Source organism: Ornithodoros turicata, chromosome 5 (genome assembly GCF_037126465.1).
Source record: "Ornithodoros turicata isolate Travis chromosome 5, ASM3712646v1, whole genome shotgun sequence".
Lineage (NCBI taxonomy): Eukaryota > Metazoa > Arthropoda > Arachnida > Ixodida > Argasidae > Ornithodoros > Ornithodoros turicata.
Genome location: NC_088205.1, coordinates 8547212 through 8570919, shown reverse-complemented (window position 1 = coordinate 8570919; position 23708 = coordinate 8547212). Strand labels below are relative to the sequence as shown.

The window sequence follows — 23708 nt, the reverse complement described above, 5'->3', positions numbered from 1 at the left end:
CACACCCGTAATAACATGGGGTGATGCGTCGCAACATGGATGGATGGATGGATACTGTGACTTTTTCCTTTGGAGCGGGCGGTAGCTTGTGCCACCTATCCTAGAATTGACACGTTACTGAGATGAAATTACTTCGGATGATCAGAATTAGTTCACACTGCCGTTCATCGCGAGTTCATTTCCTGCCACGAGATACACAGCGATGCTTCAGACACACGTGATGCTCCGTAGCAAACGACAGTGACGACGGTGTCGTCTGCAACCACTTCCGGTATTGCGACGCCGTCCGAGTGCTCAACACCAGATGTGGCGTATACCTTCTGCCCCCTGGGCGTTTTTCTTCCTTTTTTTCTTTCTTTTCTTTTTCTTCCAATACAATATTCCGTGGGAATGCCGCTCGTGCGAATACACGGCGTACGGAACGTTCTAACGCGCTCAAAGAACGCCTTCTAAGCTACCTGCTACCTGGAACGAAACACAATATTTTCGGCACAAATCATTAAAGCCACAGTGTAGCTGCGTCGACCCGTCCCTTAGAACCGATTCTTATGCCTCCAGACCATGCGCGAAACACGCCGACGGAACATACAACAATGCGATATTTCGGGACGCTTCCTCGCACGCTGCAACTAGACGTAACATAATAAGCCACGAAAACATAATACGAAGAAAAGCGTCAAGACAAGACAGCGATAAAAGCGGAGACACTTCAGTTTGCTTACTACGTGGTGTATGAAGCTCAATATCCCCCTAACAGCTTCGTGCGCACATCCTGCACGTTTTTATTAACAGAGAGTTTTAATGCATCGTACGCTATAGCCTTTGCGTACGTAGGGGATAGCGCGGTGGTTCTGCGCAATGCGCGGAGCTCTCTTTATGTTTTGCGCGTGCGCAGAACCACCAACGCTATCCCCTTCGTAAGCGAAGGTGATAGCGTACGCTGCAATAAAACTCTCTAATGTGTTACTTCCCGCAAACGTTTAATCTATTTCTTGCGCGCAGCATTCCTGCTCCCCTTTTGGTGAACAGTGCTGTTTTTTTTTTTTTTTCAATTACAAATGCGAGTGGAAAGGGAATGAACGAATTTTCGTGCGACTGTGCTCTCGTTCTCCGCCGTTAATTTAGTAGCTCTCTGTCTCTCGTTATTTTCTAATCAAAGCTGAATCGATAAAAAAAATAATGTTCGAAGCGCGATAAGGCGATGACTGTTATCTGCAAAACCTTGCCTTCTTTTGGCCAGGGTAATTAAAAGGAACCTGAGCTTCCGTGCCGTTTGTGGACGTGGCTCGCATACTTTTTTTCTAATTAAATCGCTAATTGATTACCATCGGAGTAGGAAGTGGTCTTCGCACGAAGGTGATACCGCTTCTTTTGCTTAGTATTTGCTTCCAGGAAGCTGAAAATGATGGCTTACCAGACTTCGGCTCCGAATACCTCCCTTTCTTTCTTTCTTTTCTTTTATTTTTTGTTTGAGGACGACGAACATTTAACGGCAGACTCGTCTGTATTTACTTTATACGCGGTTATAACGTTGAGTGTCCCTAGGTAGTTATACTTTCTTCTTTCGTCAGCGTTTGCGTAATTTGTCTGAGCTGCAGCTTCGCGTCCCTTGTGACTTAAAGCTTTTTCTTTCTTTTTTTTATTTTTCTGCAAAGTTCCGCCAGAATAGCCTCAGCGAAGGGAGTACAAAAGAATTATTAAGAACTATTCAGCATCAATTAAACGTATCATACCCAACTCGCTCGCACGCGGACCCCATGAATCGTCAAAGTTTGAGCGTTCAGATTTACTGCCATAAAGCCAGAAAACGCCTCCCTCCCTTTCTCTCAAACTCTGCGAAGTGTTACTTTCTTCGCGTCTACACCAGCAGCCTACTTGTATTCCACCCCTGTTCATAGTCACGATTTATTTGTTGTTGTTGTTGTTGTTGTTGTTGTTGTTCACTTGTATTCTACCTTTATGTCTTCTCCTACCATCAACTCGCTCATGATCTCAGTTGTCTCGCGACGTAAACTCCCAATTATTATCCTACCATCATCATCATCATCTTTATGTGCAATAAATGATGCACATGAAACGATAGCTTCAATTGATCTTCGATCAACGACCTGCTGTGTAACAAAATATCGAGGCTATCTCCGGAGCAATTTTGACACATTACCATTCTAAGTCATCAACTGACGCTAGCTCATAGAATAGGAGTAGAAAAAAAAACAGAAAAAAAAAAAACAGGAAACGTATGTCGCACCGGTGCTACCAGTTGTTCCATGACGCTTGATGTGTGAAAGCATTGAATGATTTTAAATATTATTTGAAAGATTATGTCCTTGAGGTAGTTCGGCGGGGTGCACAGCGCAGGTTGTTGGTGCTGCTTCGGCCAGCTCCCCAGTATACCTTCTCAACACCAAAGGGCCGGTTGTCAAGTTTAGCGAGGGCGTTCTTCAGTGTTCGCCGACAAGAAACGAAGCGTCGGCAGGTGACCAGCACGTGCTCGGTGTTCTCCACAGTTGCCGCAAGTTGAACAGTTGGGCGATCCAACGACATTTATCTCATGAAGGAATGCTGCTGCGAACGGGACGTCGAGTCGCAGGCGATGGATGACCGACTCTAACGGCCTTGGCATCTTCGATAGGAGGCAGTAGGTGCAGTTGGGGGTCGATTCCCGCGAGGAACGAGTGATTCATGACGTCGACTGTCCACATGGTATTAGAGAGGCGATTACGTAATGAGGGGAGCAAGTACTTTGCATCAGATTGCGTGAAGTAGATTCTATGAGTGGTTCATTTATGGTGAGCAATTGGTGAGCAGCCTGGTCCGCCTTCTCATTTCCACTAATACTGCAGTGCCCTGGGATCCACTGAAGCATGATGTTGTGACCTTTTGTTTCTGCAGAGTTGTATGCATTGATAACACTGTAGACGACCGGCGCAAGTGAGGATGTCGTCGAGCCTTGCATTGCTTTGAGGCCAGATTTTGAGTCAGAGAAAATAACCGATGAAGTCGAGGTTTCTTTCGACGCTATGTGTAGGGGAGCTTCCTCGATGGCGTAGAGCTCTGCAGCAGTTGAGGACGTCCTGTGAGACAGACGGATCGAACGGTGCTTTCCCGAGGACGGAATGACGAACGCGCATGCCGACGACTCTTGTGATGTCGACGCATCTGCAAATATCTGCTGGAGTTCGGAGTACTGAGCAACCACATCCCGTGCGAGCTGTATTACAACAGGCCCTGGAGTGTCCTTCTTTGACTCGAGGCCTGGCACCTCTGGTGACACCGTAGGTAGTTTCAGCGTTCAGAAGGGAATGGGAGCTGTAGGCAGAGGCTTGAACCGAGGTATTTCGTGGAAGTAGGGCGCCAGAGCTTGGTGAATTCTCGACCTTGATCGCGTACGGATCCAGCGGGCCAACGGGTGCTTGACATGTCGAGGCATTAAACGCGTATAATGACTGAGGAATTCGGTCACTCGCAAAACAGATATAGTTGGCTCTCTAGCTTCAGCAATAGCTGCGCGGTTGGAGGTTGCCCGCGGGACGCCTAGGGAGAGCTTAACAAAATTTTGCTAGTGCACATTGTATGGAAGTCTCCGATGTTGGACATACGCCATGAATGACGTGTACGTGGTATGCAAGCGTTTGCCGCACCAGAGAGGAATGAAGATCATACATGGAGTGGCATGTGACGCTAAACGAATCAAGCAACGAGAGACCCAAAGTTCCACGAAAGTAATTTTATCGCTCTCTACAACACGATAAGCGCTTTTTTCCCACGTTCAATCACGTCGTACACAAAGTACGCACTTAGTTTTGAGAAAGAAACTCAAACTCAAAAACAAATCATACGCAGCTGCAGGATACCTCTACGTAACAAAAGAAACTATCGAAAAAAAAAAACTCATAGTAAACCTACTTCACATTCGCACCAACAGCAGCGTTCTTTCATTTCGCCGACATTGAAACCGAAACCGTTCCCAGCAGAAATGAGAAACTTTCATCCGAGTCAAAACATTCCACTCCTACGCCTACGCCCGTGCTACGCCTCGAAAATCCATCACCATTTTGTGACGTTACAAAACAAAACGAACGCCTCCCCGAAAGATCCCCCTTCTTTTTCTTGTTTCCCGGGAAAGACACTACACTATAAATCCATACTTTCTTATTCCCTCTCCATTTTGGGGTCGGACCCTTTCGCTGAACTGTTCAAAGCCAAGAAGAAGAAAAGAAAAAAAAATCCTCAGCTTTCGATTTCCACGCACCATCAATTCTCCGCCGCCGCCAAACTCAATCCACAGACGCCGTTTCAACCGGACTCGAATCATTCCGGGTTCAACGACAATAACAACGTCGGGGAATATATATATATATATATATATATATATATATAAGCAGCTGGCAGCAACATCGAGGGGGCGCAGGTTCAAAATAGAGATCCGAGATATAACCTTATGGGCAAGTCCGAATAAGATAAGCTAAAGGAGCCGGCTCGGCGTTTTTCTATTAGGCGGGTTGGCCACTGTGGTGTGCAGAATGTGATTGTCGTCTGTTAAGGGTGACGTGCCGGATCACGGCAGAAAGCCATCATCTCCGTGTTTCTGTTCAACTTTCAACATTTCCTTCGACGTTCTGCGAGTTTCTATGAGAAATTCAGGCCGAAATGACGGGCGACCTTCCCTGTTGTGGTCAATAATTGAGTAATGATGCGTGATGCAGTAATCATGCACGAAACCCTAACGTGTAAGTCGACGCAGTTGGCGAGGTTAACAGTGATAAACGCTGATTTCCCTGCCAAAGACTTTGAAGGTATCTGGGGCGCTATTAAAGCACGCACAAAAGGCATCAAAAAGTGTTAAAAAGTGGGCGGTTCGGTAGTTCATAATTAAAAGCGCTAAAAAACCCCAGTGCCCGGAAACCAAAACAAACGACACAACCACAGAGCACTGACTGACGAACCAATTTATTTTTATCTTATTTATATATTATATTTTTATTATTTATATATTTATTTTGCTTAAGTTCCTCTTATATCCTGATTGTCGCTCCGCCTTCTTCTCAAGGTTAGGGTCAAGGTGATAGGGAGGAAACAACAGGGGAAGATAGGAACACGGGGTCAAAAAGACGTGTCGGGGGAAGGGCAACCTTGAGAAGGAGGAGGAGTGACACTCAGGATATAAGCGGAACTTAAACAAAATGAAGATTATTGGTTCGTCAGTCAGTGCTCTGTGGTTGTGCCGTTTGTTTTAGCTCCTCGGCACTGGGGAGTTTTAGCGATTTTAATTAATCATAAAGGCATATTTGTGACATGACGCCTATGCCTTATCGCAGCAGATCTATTTAATGTCGACTTTAACAGTGTGTGCTATAAATTTACAACAGCTGTTGTTCCTGTAAAGCGTGCTTTGCCTGCATAACGGCATTCTAGTACGGTGAAGCCAGCTTGCACGACACGCGAAAAACGAGCAAATTTCATACCATTCCGATGTCTAAATAAACAACTGCGCAAAAGTCTGTGTATCTCCAATCACCCGATATCTTTTGAGAATATTCACCCGTCTCAAAGCGAATGCAACGAAGCTCGAACGAGAAGCTAGACCGGAATTTCCACAGACTCTCCCTACGCCGTGAAATGGTTAATTGCGCTTGCGCAAACCGAATTCGAAATGTCTGTTAGCTTCCCCTGTGCCCACACTTTTCTGTTCCGCTTTTGCAGTCGAAGCTTGCACAAACATTGTTCGCGTGTTCGCGAACAAATCCAGTCCCATCTCACGGGACAGCATCTTTTATTTTATTTCATTTCATTTTATTTTATTTTTTACAGTTAAGCGAGCAAGTGCAGTTCTAGCGAAACCCAATCACGTATTCCGCGTCAGAATGGTAGAAAGAATAAAAAGCTTGGTCTGAAATTAGAAACAGGACAGTCGGGTAGCAGACCCGAATGAATGACTTGCATAAATGCAAGTGGACGGTTTTGCGTTTTTCTTTCCTGCTTCAGTGTTGCCTGTTCATGTAATGAAAATTTAGGGCGAAAACATGTCCGACCGTAACATCAAACGCAGCCTACGCATGGGCATGACATCACCTCGATTACTCCACGTTTCTGCTGCACTCGGATACAGGTGTCCGAATGCCGTAACAAAGCTATTATCCGTGCTATCGGGAGGCGCTTTATGTAATTATTACACAACCGTATGCATGCAGTCTGTTTATATATTTACATACGACAGAGATAGTGGGAAATGGGGACAAGGGGAATATCACAAGGAACGTGCTGCAGCACAATATATATGAAAGGAAAGGAAAAAAAAAAGAAAAAGAAACGATGTAACCAACGTCGCATGCGAATGCAAAATAGACATTTTAAACGTATTCGTGCAGTCTTTTAAATTCGTGCATTCCAAATATTAAAGGAATAAATGAAAGGTGGTAGACCTTGTATTCGTGTTAAATAATAATATATCGTGGTGCTGCGTTTCTTTCACGTTTTAATTGTGCTACGGAAGACCAAGAATGTGAGGTATCCGATGAGCATACAGTCTCATTCTTGTAGAACGTCAAGAAATACAACTTCACGGATTGGAAGAGGTATCATTACGAACATTCTCGAGTAGTAAAAAGTCTGCTCGGAATTCTTTTGGGACTTATTCGCATTTGGACTTTCATCTCCTATTGTTATTCACGAGGAATCCTGACAATTCCAAAATCTCTCTCCGAGGAAAGCAATTCCGTTTTTTTTTTTTTTTTTTTTTTAGCTCTTTTCGGTCCATCTCCTTTGCCGAAAAAGCTTTTTACCTCTATATTATCTGCGGTTTTCGTACTTTATATGTAATTCTACACATACCCTTTCTGGTATCTTGTTCTCTACCTGGAAAGAGTGCAGAATCGTCTCTTTCCGGTTAAGATCAAAGAGGTAGTTTCGGGTAACGTAAATGTAGCTCTTTCGAAGTACGAATGGGATACAGCTTCGAGAATAGGTTTAGTTAGACTTTAGACTAGATATAATTTATTGCCCTTAAAATACAGAATCTAGAGCAGTGTTTCTCAAATTAGGGGTCATGACCCCCAAATGGGTCATGAGCCTTTTTCTGGGGGGTAATGGGGGGGGGGGGGTAAAAGTAGACATGTGATACGCCTTGAGCCACACACACCAACGTATTGATTTGTTTGTATCAAGAAAGTAAATACACCCTTCTCATTAAAATACATTATTCCATCAATCCTTGTTTCTAAAAAGAAAATTAATAAGAATTTTTGGTAGCTCTCTCTGTGATTAATGTCTTTTAAATAAATTACTGTGTAAATGTATCTGCGTCGCTGAAAAAATTAAACTTTCCGAAGGCTTATAAAGATGAGGGGGTCACAGTAGGTTTGGTACTACTCAAATGGGTCACGTACTGGAAAAGCTTGAGAAGCACTGATCTAGAGCGTTTCCAAGTATGTTTGAAATTGACGTGACTTTTTGCAGACACTATACTGAATTTTAGGATTCCTGAAGCCTGAGCAGCACAGTACGGTTTGCGGTAATATTTTATGACATAGTTGTCGGCCATCGACAGGCCGAGGTAGACCTGTTTCCCTGTGAACCCCTCTTACTTCATATCTTATGCTGCCACACGCTCATATTTCTATCCATGCCGCATAGTCTGCCTCCTGCACTAAATCTCTTCCAGCCACGGCATTCCCCCAACAGTAACAAGTACCAACCGGCTCACTCCATATCCATGACCCTAATACCCAAAGTTAATCTCAAGCCAAGTCCAACTATACGAGGCCGTCTAACTCCGAACACAGACTGGGGAAACTTTGGATGCCATTGTCGCGAGTTGCCATCCATCCCTGTAATCCTCGTCTGCGCTTACGTACAGAGCAGAAAAGCAGACGACATAGTAACGGAGCCGAGTCAATCCCAAGCCGTGCACAACCAAAGCAGACGACAACAAAAGCGAGAAAACAGGGCCGCAGAAACCGAAAACATGGCGTCGCAAACCATCATCAAGTAATTGCGCAGAGCGAAGGAATATCTGCACTATGTATTGGGTCAGCCCGGTGTATATATCCGTTCGTTCGTTAGGCCTAGGAAACCCTTCCATGTTTAACTTGCGCTGCGTGACGCTAATCAAATCAGGATCCCTGTTCTTGTTTTCCCTCGCAGGAAAAGCACTCGGCAACGCGGACACACGTAGCATGTGTCCCTCGCAATAAGGGTCTGACCCGTGTTTTCGCAGCCAGTATGTTTTTGCAGTATCCCAGCGGATCTGTATTTGCTCAAAACTAACAGTGGAACGGCCGATGTACGTGTGCCAAGGTCCTTGTTTGATTAACGTTGTCGGATTCGTGTGGGTTGTTTGTGCTGTGTCGTGTGCTTTGGCTGATATAACGACAGGATGAGTTTTAGCGAACGGAAATGAAACGGATAGGGGATTGGGGGGGGGGGGGGGGGATATGTTTATTAAGAAAAAAAGAAAAGAAAGGTTAGCCTAGCAAAGAGCTGGCTTGCTATTCCGAAAAAAACAAGGGAAAAGGGGGGGAAGGGGAAAACGAAAAAGAAAAGGAAGGAAAAAGAAAAAAAGGGGGATCGAAACAAAGGAAGGAAAGTAAAAAGAAACACGGGGCAATCAAAAAAGGAAAGGGACAGAAAACAAGAACCAAAAAGAAAGGAAAGAGAAACAAAAATTAACAAAACGAAAGGAAAAGGAAAGAAAGAAAGAAGAGAATAAACACTAGCACAACGTTACATGCAGTTCACGAGTCCTGAGACTCGGAGAAAACCGAGGAGAGCGGCAGTGACAGCCCACTGGTTGGGGTGCAAGACGGGGCCAAGAAGAGCGGCCAACGCAAAGTCGTTACAGCCAATCTGGAGCAGACGGCAGCGGAGGGTGTCCCTATGTTGAAGGTGCTGCTGGCAATACAGGAGTTGGTGTGGGATGTCAGCTTCCACTCCACAGACATTACAGTTTGGTGAATTTAGCCGACCCATATTGAAGGGAAGTGAGGGTGTACGGGCAACATTGAGCTGTAGGCGGTGGAGAAGGGATTCGTCGGTGTCAAGTGATGACGAACTCCATCAATGTGTCGATAGACCGTAGGAATGAGTTGTAAGTCGTAGTTTCGGCACGGAACTGCTCAGCCCATGTGGCACACCGATGGCGTATGTATAGACGGCATGTGGATGCTGTAAGCGGCAGAGCTGCCAGGGCCGAAGTGTCATCAGACCCAGCGCGTCTCGCTACTGCGTCTGCTCGTGTATTTCCGTACACGCCTACGTGGCCAGGGACCCATTGAAACGAGATGTTGTAACCAGTGGTGAATTTTTGAAGCGTCATGGTATGCAAATCGCTTATTATGCTGGGGCGAGATGGCGAACACATCTAGTGATGCCTTGCTGTGGAAGAGAAGCCATAACGATATTGAATAAGAGGGGACTGAGGACGCTCTTTTGTGGGACACCACGGTGCACGCGGAACGCCGCAGTGTCCCCGTCAGCGGTGCGCACAAACAGGGAGCGGTCAGCCAAGAAGTCTTTAATCTATGACCAGGGGAGCCCCCGACTTCAGCTTCTGAAAGCGTCGCCATGATTGCGCTATGGAGGGCACTGTCGTACGCTTTCTTGACGTCGAGGAAGACAGCGGCTGTCAATAAACCTTCGGCCCTTGCCTGTTGTGTCCTACTGGTTAGAGTTATGACGCTGTCCATCGCTGACCGGCCTGGGCGAAAACCCGCCATCTCCTCGGGAAAAAAAAAAACGTGCTCTCAAGGTACCAGGTGCTCTCAAGGTAGCTCAGGCGATTGCATATTATGCGTTCCAAAGTCTTCCCCACACAGCTTGTAAGAGCTGCTGGGCGGAAAGAATCGATGTGATGCGGTGATTGACCTCGTTTCAGTAAAGGGACCACCATCGCGGTCTTCCACTCGTTAAGGACTTCCTCTTGGCTCCGGCTCTCGTTGAAGATCCGTAGGAGGGATGCCGGCCCTGACAGGGGAAGATTCCGAAGGGCCTTATACGTGATCTGGTCTGCTCCAGGGGAGGTATGCAGAGGAGAGTCCCGTAGTGCAGAGCCGAGCTCGAGAAGCGTAAGGGGCAGGTCCAGAGCCGGGTTTTTCGAAGTCTGCATACCGGGTAGAAGACCGTGAACTGATGAGAGCACGCCCGGAGTCTGCGCTGTGAGGCGCACGCAATAGTCCTAATAGTCCTAGATGTCGAAAAACGACGAAGAACACTTCCGCTCAGCAGAGGGGGGGGGGGGGATACAAAGAACGCATTCAGTACTGTTACCTCACATGTCAATATTATTTGCTCTCCTCAATGTTTTGCTTGTAGCAGCCTGGCATAAGCAGTATTGACGTGTTTTGCTGAGGCGACGCCAATATTTTATGTCCATATAGAGACGAATGAAGCATTACAGCGTTAGGTAGACTTCCGTTGCTGGAAATTTAAGGAAACCAGTTATTTAAGCTTGTCCAATGGTAACAAGACAGTTATCGTTCCTATCAGATGTCCTTATAGTTCCTAAAGGCACGTATATGCCGAAACCTCTGCCGGAATGCTGGCCATTTACTATTTTTTTTATTTCGTTAATGTGTTGTGCGACTTTCTGCAGGACCTATGTAAGCGGTAGTCCTTTGCTTTGGTAGTTTTTACCATTCTTCTTACACTCCATCCATCCATCATTCTTCTTCCATCATTTATTGTTGTTGTTACACTCCGTATCTTCTACTACCTCGAAGGCTGATGTGTGCTTGACAGAGATCACGGGGGGGGGGGGGGGGGGATATGTTTATTAAGAAAAAAAGAAAGGAAAGGTTAGCCATGCAAAGAGCCAGAGATCACGGATATCACTAATATTGTCTAACGTAAGGTGACTTTTGACGTTAACGACCTCAGGTAGGTACCAAAAGATGAAATTAGTAGGGAACATCTAGTTTAATTTTTACGCAATTATGCAAATGATTGATAGATTACTCTCAGCGTTCTAGATAACGTTAAGGCATATTTGCGTAACAGGGCCCTGTACATGTTTATAACCATCTAACTGCACACCACCATCAAAATTAAAGTATCCATGTTATTGGTGTATTATCTTATCTTCGTGTTCATCTTTAAGCGCATTGGAGTAGCCGTCACCCCTGATTCAACGTCAAACTCACCTTAAATGCGAAAGCTCCGTCCTCGACCACCCCGACGACCTCTCCACAAGATGTCGTCTTGGCTTTCACCACGTCTTCCAGACGATTCGACGACGACGACGTCGGTGTGTCGGTGGTCTCATTGCTGCCCAGTGCCCCAAACGGGTCCGCGGCTGCAGTGACGGCGAGGGCGACCACGACCATGAGAGCTACGGCGCACGGTACGAGAACTGCGGGACGTGTCATCCTGGAGGTAGTGTTCGAAATGAATGTCCTCCCTTCGGCCGGTGATGTGGAGCTTGTGGGGTAACGCAAGAGGTCGTCCTCGTCGCTGAGGTGACTATAAGGACGATGAATGCCACGAAGAAGGGACATGCCGGGCCGGGCTACGCCGCGGCTGACATAGTGTGCTGGCCTACCTGAGGAGAGGAAAAAGAAAGGTATCGATGACGGGTGTACCTTCTAGTGTGGAGGTATCAATCTGACTCATTGAACAACCGTCCCGTTCCCCTTTTTCTGTTCTCGTCATCATTCGATCACGTGATGTATACGGTTACGGGTTTGTGCGCAGCTTCTCCAACACGCTGAAGTTCGTGTGCACACGGTCGTGGAAACATGATGAGTTAAAGCGCGGAACGTTTTCTTGTGTCTGAGGAATAACAAAGGACACGGACAAAACGAGATAGAACGTTTTGTCCGTGTCCTTTGTTGTTCGTCAGACTCAAGGAACTGTTGTCTGTTTCATGGACACACCGGCTAGCTCGCCTTCTCCCAACCAACCTGTCCTTTAATCGGTACTTTACTTTTATTTTCGCGATCCTGAGCAATATGCCATGTGTTGTCCTAAGTCCATAACCACTTTTGCACTATAAGGTGACGTCGATTATTCATTTGTGCTGGTTTCTACTACCGGTATTTCGTGAGTTCTTCTGATCGTTTTCATCATCTTATTGCGCCAAAATACTTTTCTTTTCTTTGTTTTAGTTCGGCTTTCTGTCCCAGCTGCCGCTAGCGCCTCAGGTTGTTTTGGAAACTCTTCCGAAATGAGCTAAAACAAGAAGAAAAAAAAAGGGGGGAAAGCACGAACGAATCGATGTGTCTGACGTCGAGAAAGGAGGACACAGACAGCCACGAAGTGACATGAAAATAAAGATAAACGATACATTTGACTGAAGTTTACAGTGAGCTAGAACATTAGTAATTTATTTTGAGTTAAAGGGACAGTTAGGTATACAAATCTGCGTTTTATAGCTAGCAGTTAACAGTCCTGAGGAACACGGAGCTTCCTCAAAAGGTTGTTATCTTGAGAAAGATTTATGGTTTGGTTTGATGTAAGGAAATATAGCAATTCTTTAACCAACGATTCCTAGACGAAAACTAAGAGCCGAAAACACATTGTAATGTGACGGGACCAGTACGCCCCTTGTTTATTTCGTCGAATGCCTGTAGGGGGTATGAAAGGAAGTGCCTCAGGACGAGACTGTAGGGGGTATGTGATACGCACGGGCGTGTTCCAGGTTACGACGAGCTGTCGAAGGGGGTGTGACAACCATTTGAAGGAATAAGGCGATTGACTCATCGTATTTTTGGAACGGTTATCGTGAACACCTTGCCATCTACCAAAGCTCCCTGCTACTTTATTCCTAATACGAAACCTAAACCAACCAGTCGACGTCATACAGGGTTTTGTTACTGCGTGCGTAAGGAAACGGCGGGTGCACACTCCGCATGTGCCGAACGTGGCTTTGCGTTTGCCATAAAAAGAAAACAAAAACATGACCCAACGCTGTGGCAGCGCCCCTAGAAAAGCGCTTTGCAGGTAGGTGAGTGACGTGTACACTCTGTGCAAGTTGAACTTCTGCGCAAGAGAGGGGAAAATGGGCGGAGAAATCACGTGTGCAGCGTTCCTCCACTCATCGGGGTCGGTGCGGAGTAACCAACGTGCTCGATGTTGTGGTTGCGGTTACTTCTTTGCTTCCTTCCCACGTGAACCGACCCACGTGGGCTCTCCGCGTCCAATTGTGCTGGGGGGGGGGGGGCGGCCAGTCATGTGCCGCGTTAGGTTACGTCAGAGGCTGAGGGAAAGGGGGAACTGAGGAGCTGCGCGGAAGCGTGACCTACTTGCAGAGCGTATTGCATCGACTCTTCACTGCCGTACTCTTTACGGAGGTAAGCATCGCTCGCGCACTGTGAGTGTCGAATGAAGTTGATTCCACAAAACCGCCAGCGAGTGAAGACCAGAACATTTAATGAAAAACGCTCACATTTACCTTTGGCGCGACCTCTTTCCAACAGCAGCATGCGTGCTTCTTGTCACTGCATGAGCTCTTGCATTGCTATCGCAACGTGAACAGGTGCTGCCAAGCGAGAAATTTCCAGTGTATTTCTTCCTCCGCGCGTTTTTTTTTTTTTTTTTTTTTGTCTTTCTTAGTTTTATGGTTCCTTTCGTTTGCGCAAACTCACTGTGACGTACATGGAAACGAACGACAAAAATGATGCTTCCGTTTTCGGACCGGCGCACACTATGCTTTCAGTAAAATGACACAAATGGTTCGGTTTGGGTTTCCTTTCGGGTACATTGTTTAGTGTTCCTTTTTTTTATTATTTTTATATTTACTTCCTACAGTACCGGAAACGACACTAAAGCTAGCAAAAATGGAACGATAAACACAGCACATATCCCTTTGTTAAAATGACATTTCGCAACCGGGAAAATTTGTTTCTCTGTCGTGCCGGGAAGGACAACTTCACTCAGAATTCGTTCGCTCAATTACTGTGCCGGGAACATGTCAAAGGGTAGATTGAAAGCATCAGGAATTTGAACATATTCTCGAAGGCACGCGCATAATCATCAGCGTGTGCTCTTAGATTTTCTGATGCGATGTGATAGTAAAATCTAAGAGCAGAGCGTTTTTTTTTTCTTTTTCTAAGAAAGTGCCTTACAAAGTTTTCAAGAGATATAATGATAATATGTTTACTACCGTGCCCAACGTCCAAAGCCTTGTTTTTTGTTTGTCTCTTCTCGTTCTTCCTTTTTCTTTTCTTTTTTAGGAGTGAAACTTGCCGCCTTGACTGGGCAGGCAGACATCACTTCTTCTTTCTTTTTTTAATTATTGACGTCATCATCTCCCCACCCCCACCCCTTGATATTGGCGCACGTAGACTGTACAGGTAAGGACTTACACATACACACGTACGGATATACACATTATACAAAACATAACATATCCAGGAACAGGAACATATTCATATTGAGACATACAATGCATGACAATAAAGAAGAAGAAAAAACGCTGTACAACTTCACGTGTTACTATGGCGGGCTAGAAGGGTTCTAGCCCGCCATAGTGTTACTGAGTGAAGACCAGAGGAACGTTTTGAAGACGTTTGTATGGGAGCTAAAGGTGTCAAGACAGGGGTGAATTGCGTTCGTCATTTGTTGCATACGTACGATCGGATTTGTAGGTATAATGTGGGATAGGTACAAGATATTCGTGCGTCTGGTTACATTGACAGGTACGACGATATGAAGCTAATGTAATAAAGATGGTGTGTCGAGAAAACTGTAAGATCTCAAAGCATAATGAAATGAAAATGGCGTCGCATTGAGAGTGGCTCCAGGTTAAGAAATGACATTATCTCTCTGTAGACGTACATTCTGAAGTCAGAGCCCTTTCTCGAAAACACGATATGTACAAGGTGTAGAAATTTTGTCTGGACAGCTTCAATCAGCGACGAGTCAGTGTAGGAAAGAGAGTTCCACACTGGAGACGTATATTCCAGCTGCGGTGAAATAACGGAACGATAAAGGTGAAGACATGTAGAGGGTGTGGAAAAGATTTCGCATCTATATGTGAGCAAGCCAAGAATTTTGAGAGCTGAAGGACGTACGTAGGAGACGTGGTTATGAAAACGCTGCTGGGATTAATAGTAAAATAAAAAATAAAAAAAACACGGGAACGTCGCTTAGTTGTTGCGGGTGTAACCTCCAAGGTACAACAACAACAACAAAGAAAGTAGAGCTGTACCGCTACACTATACTCTGTTGTTTCCTTCTTTCTTTTCCCCCCCTTTTTTTCTACCTGATGACATATAGTATTTTATACATAAACTTCTACCGGGATAAACGAAGTGAAACTGCACTGTTTCTTTTTGTTTTCTTTTTTTTTTTATTGCTTGTGTCCATCCGAACTAGACTGTAATTTTGACATTCCTCATGCATAATATAACGGAGCATCTTCATGATAAACCTCTGATGGAGCAGAGCACGATAAGACTATAGATCATATTTGCATCTTGCTCCACACAATCCAGTGCAATGCAATGCAATGCAATCCAATCCAATCCAATCTAAGAAGCGCATGTGTCGTGAGTCCCACGCTCTCACGCACCCTTCCAAGCCAGGCAGAGCCAGGCAGAGGCAGGCAGAGGCATACAAAAGACAGTAAATTGTTTCCCCGCCCTCCTCCCGCTGCTCTGCGTACATCAGACCTCCCAGGCATTTTCCTCACACGTACTTCCAAGACCATCTCTTCCCGCTAGGTGCAACCGAAAATGCACCCTATATGGCAACCTCATTCCCGTAATCCTCGCATCATCTGCTTCTTTATTTCTTCGCCTGCCGTCGTCGTAGTCCATCCATACATCTTCATCCCTCCTGTGGTGCGGAAGACGCTGCAGCAGCGGCACAGTTTCGTGGTGCGGAAGACAAGCTTTCCTTCCTTCCTTCCTTCCCAGGTCTCATATGCGTGCTTCCGCATAAAACGGGCGAATGTAAAATAAAGACAAACTGCTCTCTACGAATTCTCCTGCACGGAGAAGAAAATGAGTTATATCGGGAAGGTGTGTGATGCTTGTGGTGGCTCCGATGCTACGAGGATCTTTCGTAAAGAAACGTGTAGTCTTCACCTGTGCGCTTACAGTCTTTATTCCATTTGACGTTAGATTGAAAGAATGGAAGGCTGGGCAGCAAAAAATAACGGGCTTCGCTCCCGCAATAAGCCTGAAGCGCAATGTTGCACTTCAGGCTACGCTCTCTTAAAGTGTTTGTTTGTTTGTTTGTTCGTTTGTTTGTTTTATTTATTATTGACCTGCAAAAGGGGACCAAACCTCCGTCCAACGTGTTACCTGTTAGCCGTGTTATGTGCTGAAGTTCTATTGTAAGAGTATGTACACTATATGGAAGTATATGGCGGCACCGAGGAGCGTCCATACGCTTCACCAGCAAGAGGACTTCGACAAATTTCGTGAGCCGAGGCGTACGCGCATTGTCCTGAGTCCTCTGGGAGATATCCTTTGGAAGTTCTGCTGGAATCCTGCTCGTGGTGTCTTCTGAACGAAATGAGGCAACAGTGACGACACATTTCCATACAGGGAGGGAGCGGCCTTTCATCTAGGCGGCGCTGTGCTCGCTAATTCGCTATGAAAGATGAAACGCTAACTCGCTCTTCAATTATTAATTCGTCGATTTCGGATTCCACAGGAACTGCATTCACTAATTTACCGAATTGCTGCTTCACTTTTCGCCGACTCGAGTGTTATAGTGGAGCGGTTTATTACCGGCGTCATAAATATTTCTTAGTTTCTTCCTAATTTCTTAACTATACAGGACATTTTCCTGCAGAATTTCTGTCAAGTGTATCGGCTTTGTACGAATAAACAAATCTGAAATCTATGCCATTGGAACACACACTGTTTGAAATTCCTGCGTGGAGGAAGATGTGCGTGTCGTCAGTGTGACGACACAAATGTGTGAATGTGAATACGCGAGGAGGTATGAGAGAGGATGCTCACATGTGACCATCCTGGTGGGAACATCACAGAAGCGTCGCGCGAGCTGAAGAGATTGGGCGCGTTAAGTAGCTGCTCTCTTACTCCTTCTCGGACGCTCCGAGTTTCGTGCTCCTGGAGCAGTTATTAAACGACACTCGGACGCTTGAACACGCTGGATGGGCTGTCGTCTATCCCTTTCTCTTTTTCTACTCTCTGCTCTACTGCCGCCCCACATCCAGCGTTCTCTTTCTTCGCTTTCGTGGAGAGGAGGGAAGAGATCACGTGACGGAGCATGGTACCCCCTTTTTCGTGCACCCTCCAAAAGCTTGGGCGTGACGAACCCGCTCGCTTTTGAAACTCTGAGTATGAGCGTAGCCACATAGCGGCTGGACTGCCAAACAGTCGCGCTCCGAAGCAGCCACTTAACGCGCCTATTCTCTCGTTTGTGCTTACGCTTACCCCAGGGCCACTCAATCTTACGAAGCAGCTTCAATAAAAGACACCAGCCGGCGTATTAAGAGCACGTGCCGTTACGCCTTTCACTCTTATGTGCTGGAAAGTGTGATATACACAGCTGAGTGTCTATTGAGTGTGTACCTTTCTCACTCTCTCTGTGATGTACCCACCTCACGAAACGTCTCCTCAGAGGAGAAAGATATAAGGCACATCAAATGTTCGTTCAAAGCATTTCTCCTTCGGTATCAGACCATCAGAAGCGAGAAACTGTCGTTCATTCCAACTCGGAAGCCAATCGATCCGTGCCACACCGCAGCAGTAATAGTCGCCCCTTTCAAGATTATATCTCGCCCGAGACCCTCTGATGTTCACCCCCCCCTTTCCCGCCTTCCATACACCAATGGCTTTTTGTGTGTTCTTTTATTAGTTTCCTTGGCCAGCTACTGAAATTGGAATTGATTGGTTGCCGTCCTAACCTCACGGATGTCGTCTAACGACCATCAGTGCCCGTCGAAGCTTTCTGTCTTTTCTCTTTTTTTTTTCTTTTTTTTTTTTTCTTTATGCTGACCGAAGTTTTGGTTTCCCACTAAATGAGTGAGAGGCCGAACGGATCAAAAGTGTGCTCATCAGCGGTTCTCCTCTGCGCCACCTAATATTGCTCGAAGGTGAGCTCGCTTTTTACTTGTGAGTTTACTTTATAGCACTTATATCCACAAATTATCTGAAAGAAAGACAAAGAACACCCTGTGGGCGGCTTCGTCTGTGACTTCTCAGCGTCACTCTCAAGATGGTTCCACGTAAAATGCTGAACAACACGGTAGACGGAGGCCAGCAAGCTTGTGTGAGTTTGAAAACGGCAACATATACTTATCCTTGCCATGTCCGTCTGTAACGAGAGGATAGAGAGGTAGCAAGCGAGCTGGTGGTATAGATCCATCACTTAAAAACCCGAGACTGGGGGACAAAAAAACGACAACACAGATCTGTCTGTGTTGTCGTTTTTTATCCCCTAGTCTCGGGTTTTCGGTCAATTTCGCACTTTTTTGTCACTCATTGGGCACTCTTTCAAATTTCTTTCTCACTTTAGTCACTCTTACAGTTGGAAGCACAGCTTGAATTTTTACATAAAGACATTTTAGAAGTATAATGTTTTATGTCACGTCCTATGTTCCGCATTGCCCACGCAACAACCGAATCACGTTAGAAGGGCACACAGCGCTATAAAGAGCTTATTACTGTGCTGTCGCAATCGTACTGATGCACCATAGTCCCTTTCTAATAGGTTCGTAACCGCGCGGGGCGCATTACGGAAGGTGACAGACAAGAGAAATGAAGTTGGAAGGATTAGCAGGGATTAAGCGGACCGAGAAGATTACCCCCAGGCCGTCCGCCACCACCACTACCATCATCGTCGCTGGTGTTCTATCGCTGGCGACAACCGGCGACTGGCAAGAACTATAGCCGTCGTCAGCCAACGGCATGTTTAAAGCTGCCTGTCGTAATGTCGAAAATCCGCCAAATTACGAAATAAGCTCTAAACGCGTGCTTTTAAGCAAACTGTCCGGATGCTCTTAGCCGGTGAATATCCGATTCTCTTATGATGATGAATGTCCGATGAATGCCCGATGAAAATCCGATGCTCTTAGTCCGGATGAATATCTTAGCTTTGGGCTTCTTTCTGGCGTGTGTTACCGTTGTAGTAAACGGTGATTGATTTGGTTTGGTTTGAAAAAGAACAAATATATAAACGCATTCGAACCCGTGACCTAGTGGCTACGATGATGACCTTCCACGAGAATTGGGGGGGAGGGGGGTGACCCGGCTTTGAACTCGAGTTCCGGCTGTGCTGTTTGGATGTTTTTCCTTGGCTTTCCTCAGACGCTTTAGGACAAGTGTAGGCACAGTTCAATGTAAAGTCGTCCCAGAACCCACGTCTCTCCCCCCCCCCCCCAACCCCTGCGATAGCCGTGACATTGATAACGGCAATCAGTTCCATCATCACTACCACGGTGGAAGGCTTCGTTAGCAGGTTTTTAGAAGGATGTGTTCCACTAGACACCTAGGAAGGAAATCGCAGAGTGCAACACATCTTGCCATGGACGGCTGGCCAGTCACCGAGTGCTTCCTTGATGTCTAGATGTTCGCTGACGTGTCTGTCCAATGCACTCCGTAGCACTTCGCGACTTGCTGCGTATCACGCAGCAAGTCGCGTATGTGCTCTGTGTCCTCTATGGCACTCCGTTTAGGACGCAGTCCGATAAGGAAGCTACCTCCCGATGCGATGTCGGAACGCGTGACCAAGGAAAGCATTTAGCCGTAACCGATATAACCGAGTAGCGATTCCAGTGGTCTGAGCATTCTTGAAGGCATTCTATGTACGAGAGGGAGATGTGCCCTAGCGGAGCAGTGACGTCGGTCCCCTTACGTGAGTTCGATCAATCCGCTTCGCAGAAGAGAACACATTTCGCATCGGAGCTGGTAGAATAGAGTCGTTGTATATACATGCACTAGTGGGCGTTCCGGATGAGGCAGTTAGCTTCTGGTTGCCGCGGATGGCCCCGTAATCCGGTGTCCAGTGTAGCCGGATGTAGGCTGTGACGATGTTTTGTACCACAAGTGATAATGCTGCCGCTTTCTTTTACCGTGCAAATTAAATGATTAAATTTGCATGAACAGCGCTGGTTCTATGTATTCACTGTTCTAACGTGCTGTACAATGACTCACACGGTTGTCCAGTTCGCCGCAAATAGTTGTTGCAGCCAACCAGTCCTCGAATCCTCCCCCCCACCCACCCTTCTTCGTGTAGTTTCAACATCATTGCTGCCAATACTAAATGTCGCCTTAACAACTAATGGTTAGCCAATCTGGATCGTGTTTTCAAAGGCGGTAGCCAATCAGGAACGAGTTTTCAGCGGTCGTAGCCACGGAGACGAACCACCGTCGTCTGCGAGCAGTAATGGGACGTCCCCACGTACTAAGCTTTAAAATCAAGCTCGAAACTGTCCCATATCTTTCTCATGACTGATTTTCAGCGAAGCGGGCTGCACTTTTTATCTGCAGATCCATGTCTATACAGGTTCCATGTTAGCTGCAATCATTTCCGACTTCAATAGCGGACGAATTGTGACTATATATGTCCACGTAGAGGAGAAGGGAGAGGAGGCAATCTGTATCTATAGGTGGCGTTTCCTTAGACCTCAAAAAATCTATCTAACCTATAAGAACCCATCCACGTAGCTGTGGCACATTTCCTCAGACAATTTCCCTCATACTACGTACTACCCCCCCAGCACTTTATATTTTATACCCCCTAAATTTCCTTTCCCGCTATCAAACGAGAGAATAGAGAGGCATTCTCTGCGCGCACTGCCTAATGCATCCAAAGTATACATGCCCACAAGCACTCTCTCAAATACTCGTTCCAGTGAAATACGTGCCATTCAATAGAGCCTGCTTGTGTATATACTGGCAAGGTAAAGACCTATCGATTACTGTGAGAACGGGAGAGTGTGTGTGTCCACTGTTATGGAGTTGTTAGAACGGAGGAAAATGGGCAGAGAGCGGGGGGTGTCTGGCGAACAATGGATTCTGCAAGAAGAAGGGGGGAACGGGGGCTCGTTTCCGCATCTTTTCCGATGATGTTGTTCGAAGGCTTAGGAGGTGTACCCAAGGAAGGGAAAGGGGCTTCGATTTAGGCCTAGCGGGAGGGGGGGGAATGTTCATTGTACTGTGAAGATTTCGAAATGGTGTGATGAAGTGGAAAGATGAAACATTAGATTGGTCAGTAGCTCGGTCGATGGGATGGATGGTTTCTGCCGTATATAGGGTTGGGATATCCATGTTGGTTTCTGTGACGGAGAGAGGGTTGCGGGAGTGAGCTGGTAGTGGTCTACACGATTTAGTATGACCACAGATGTTGGGACATCCGGGAACATACCACCAGGAGGCAGCACGAGCGAAGCCTTCCCTGCTTTGTGTTCTAATGTATTAAACTGTTACGTTCATCGTGCCATCGACTAAAAAAAAAAACGATCGTAACCGCACGGGGCGCATTATCCAAGCCGACAGAAAAGAAAAATGAAGTTGGAAGGATTAGCAGGGATTAAGCGGCCGGACGAGGTTACTTTCCGGTCGGCCACCGCAATCATCGTCGCTGGTGTTCTATCGCTGTATAGTGAGGGTCACGTGATGCATAGAACGCCGAAGCGCACCTTTTTACTCAGTACCGTATTCTGTTTGAAACATTCGCCAACAATTGATGATTTCTTTTTCGTTTTCTTCACTGCAATAACAAAATACTGGTTTTGGACAGTATGGGAAGTGGGACATCTTTGAAGTCGCGAGCCTATATGTCCCAAGAGTTGAATACAATGCTGAGGAATTAGCTGATCTCAGCAACACACACATACGTACATAAATGGGATGATGATGTGGCGGGTCATTAATGTCAGCAATAAGTTAAGATTGCTGCGGAACCTTAGGAATTCCTTATGCAGTTCCTAAGATCTTACAAGATTTTGGAATCTTAACCACAGATAGTTGGTATATGATAGTTTGATATGATGGTTGATAGTTTTTTTTTCCCTCGTACTGTACGAGAATGGAACAAATTGCCCTCTTGTCTTACACAAATTTCATCACCAACCCGGTTTTTTCCAAGGTCTTGTAGGCTAACATTCTTTCTTGACTTCAGATGTTTAACACTTGACATTTTGCACTGTGTATAGCCGTATGTTGTATGTGTTGTATGTAGTGTACTCACCTCATCTGCCGTGGCCATCAAGAGATGGCCGGCAGTATCTTTCAAATAAATAAATATGACGAGAGCTTGAACCTTCGAGTTTTTAAACTAAACTAAAACGGAACCTGACCGAGCGCGTGCTCGTTCTCCATGTTTTTCTTTTCCTTTCTTTTTTGAGTTGCTCGCTAACTTCATCGACTACTTCTGGCAGCTCACTTCTTCGAGAAGATATAGAAAAGGTAGAAAGAAAAGAATAAGGACCAGCGGCATAGCCGAGTTTTTAAAAAAAATTAAAAAATGGCCTCGTCTCGCTCGTTGGTGGTAGCCAAAGGTCGTGCTGAAGACTGTGGGAGGTGGTGGGTTCGAATCCTACTACCGGCCGTGCTGTCTCAGGTTTTCCCTGGGTCTTTCGAAGACTTTCCAGACGAACGTCGGCACAGGTCCCCCCTAAAGTCGGCCCAGGACGCATACTAACCCCCTCCCACCTGTTACCCACTCCTATCCTGCTGTCCTCTCTCCATCTATACGCTGCTCATAGCCACAGTTGCTTCGCGGCGTTAACACGGAATCAAAAAAAAAAAGGAGAAAGGGGCGAAGGATGATTAGGTATATCTGTTCTTTTTCATCATCGTCGTCGGCGTCTTTTTCATTTACTATATTTGGTTCAACAAAGTGACGCCATTAAAATTCCCCAAATCTATATCTCCTTCGAAAGATCCTCTTCTCATTTGATACTTCCCCACTTCGCATTAGTATTATTCTTTCCGCTCTTTCAGTTTCTGCTTCTTCTTCTTCTTCTTCTTTTTATTTCTATTTTTATTTTTTTCGTCAAGTGAGTTTAATCACACTGCTCGGCGACCTTATCTCCCACCAACCACGATCTCTTTTTGTGTTCGATGGGTCCCCCCTCTTCTGTTTTCTAAATGGGAGAGACAGAACGGGGTGCTTAACTGTAATTGAATTGGTAATTGAAAAGGAAAGTAAGGGCCTCTTCCCGTATGAGGTCGATACTAGCTTGTCAAGTTCAGTTTCACCATGAAAAAGCGGGCGCTCACTTGAAATGGCCCGAGCTACTCAGTGTCTTCTTCCACTGTGGAGTGGTCGTATATGAAAAGGGCTTTGTTTCGCGGGTGAAAAAAAAGATGAAGAAGAAGAGCTTTCGTGCTTTTTTTTTCTTCTTTCTTACGACGTGGGTGCGTTTGTTAGCGTTACTGAACGTCGCTGTGTCTGCTCACGCGTTTTCTTTCCAGCGGACCCCATCTGTTTGCGCGGGAGCAGAGGATGCGAGCTTTGAGTAACGATGCCTATTTCGAGACATAAGCTCTCCTCCTCTCTCTCTCTCTTCGTCTTTGTTTCAGAGTTACGCTACCACGTGGAGAGAGAGAGAGAGAGAAAAAAAACGAAACTGATTCTGTTCCTGCATCATGCTCCTCAGGCAAAACTTCAAGCTCTTTCTTCAAAGACCCGCAGCGCAGTGTTCCTAATTGGACAACCGTTACCCTCCCTGTGTCCACGTTGGAGTTACGAAAAAGAACGCTGGCTCTGCTTCGGGAGCATCTGAGCTACAGAAACCATGTAGTAAAAGCCACTGTCGGGACCCCGGACCATGCAGGAAGCACACGTTT

General features: G+C 46.0%; 1 protein-coding gene and 1 long non-coding RNA gene across 2 annotated transcripts in view; one reads left to right on the top strand and one right to left on the bottom strand.

Annotated features, from left to right (window-relative positions):
* Positions 1-23708, top strand: part of LOC135393956 (uncharacterized) — a 167037-nt gene that overhangs the window by 99250 nt on the left and 44079 nt on the right. The gene's annotated exons all lie outside the window — the stretch shown is intronic.
* Positions 1-23708, bottom strand: part of LOC135393954 (para-nitrobenzyl esterase-like) — a 157280-nt gene that overhangs the window by 98374 nt on the left and 35198 nt on the right. The window contains exon 2 of the mRNA XM_064624333.1: positions 11136-11533. Within this exon, the coding sequence (XP_064480403.1) occupies positions 11136-11489 (354 nt within the window). The 5' untranslated portion in view covers positions 11490-11533. The remainder of the gene's footprint in view (positions 1-11135; positions 11534-23708) is intronic.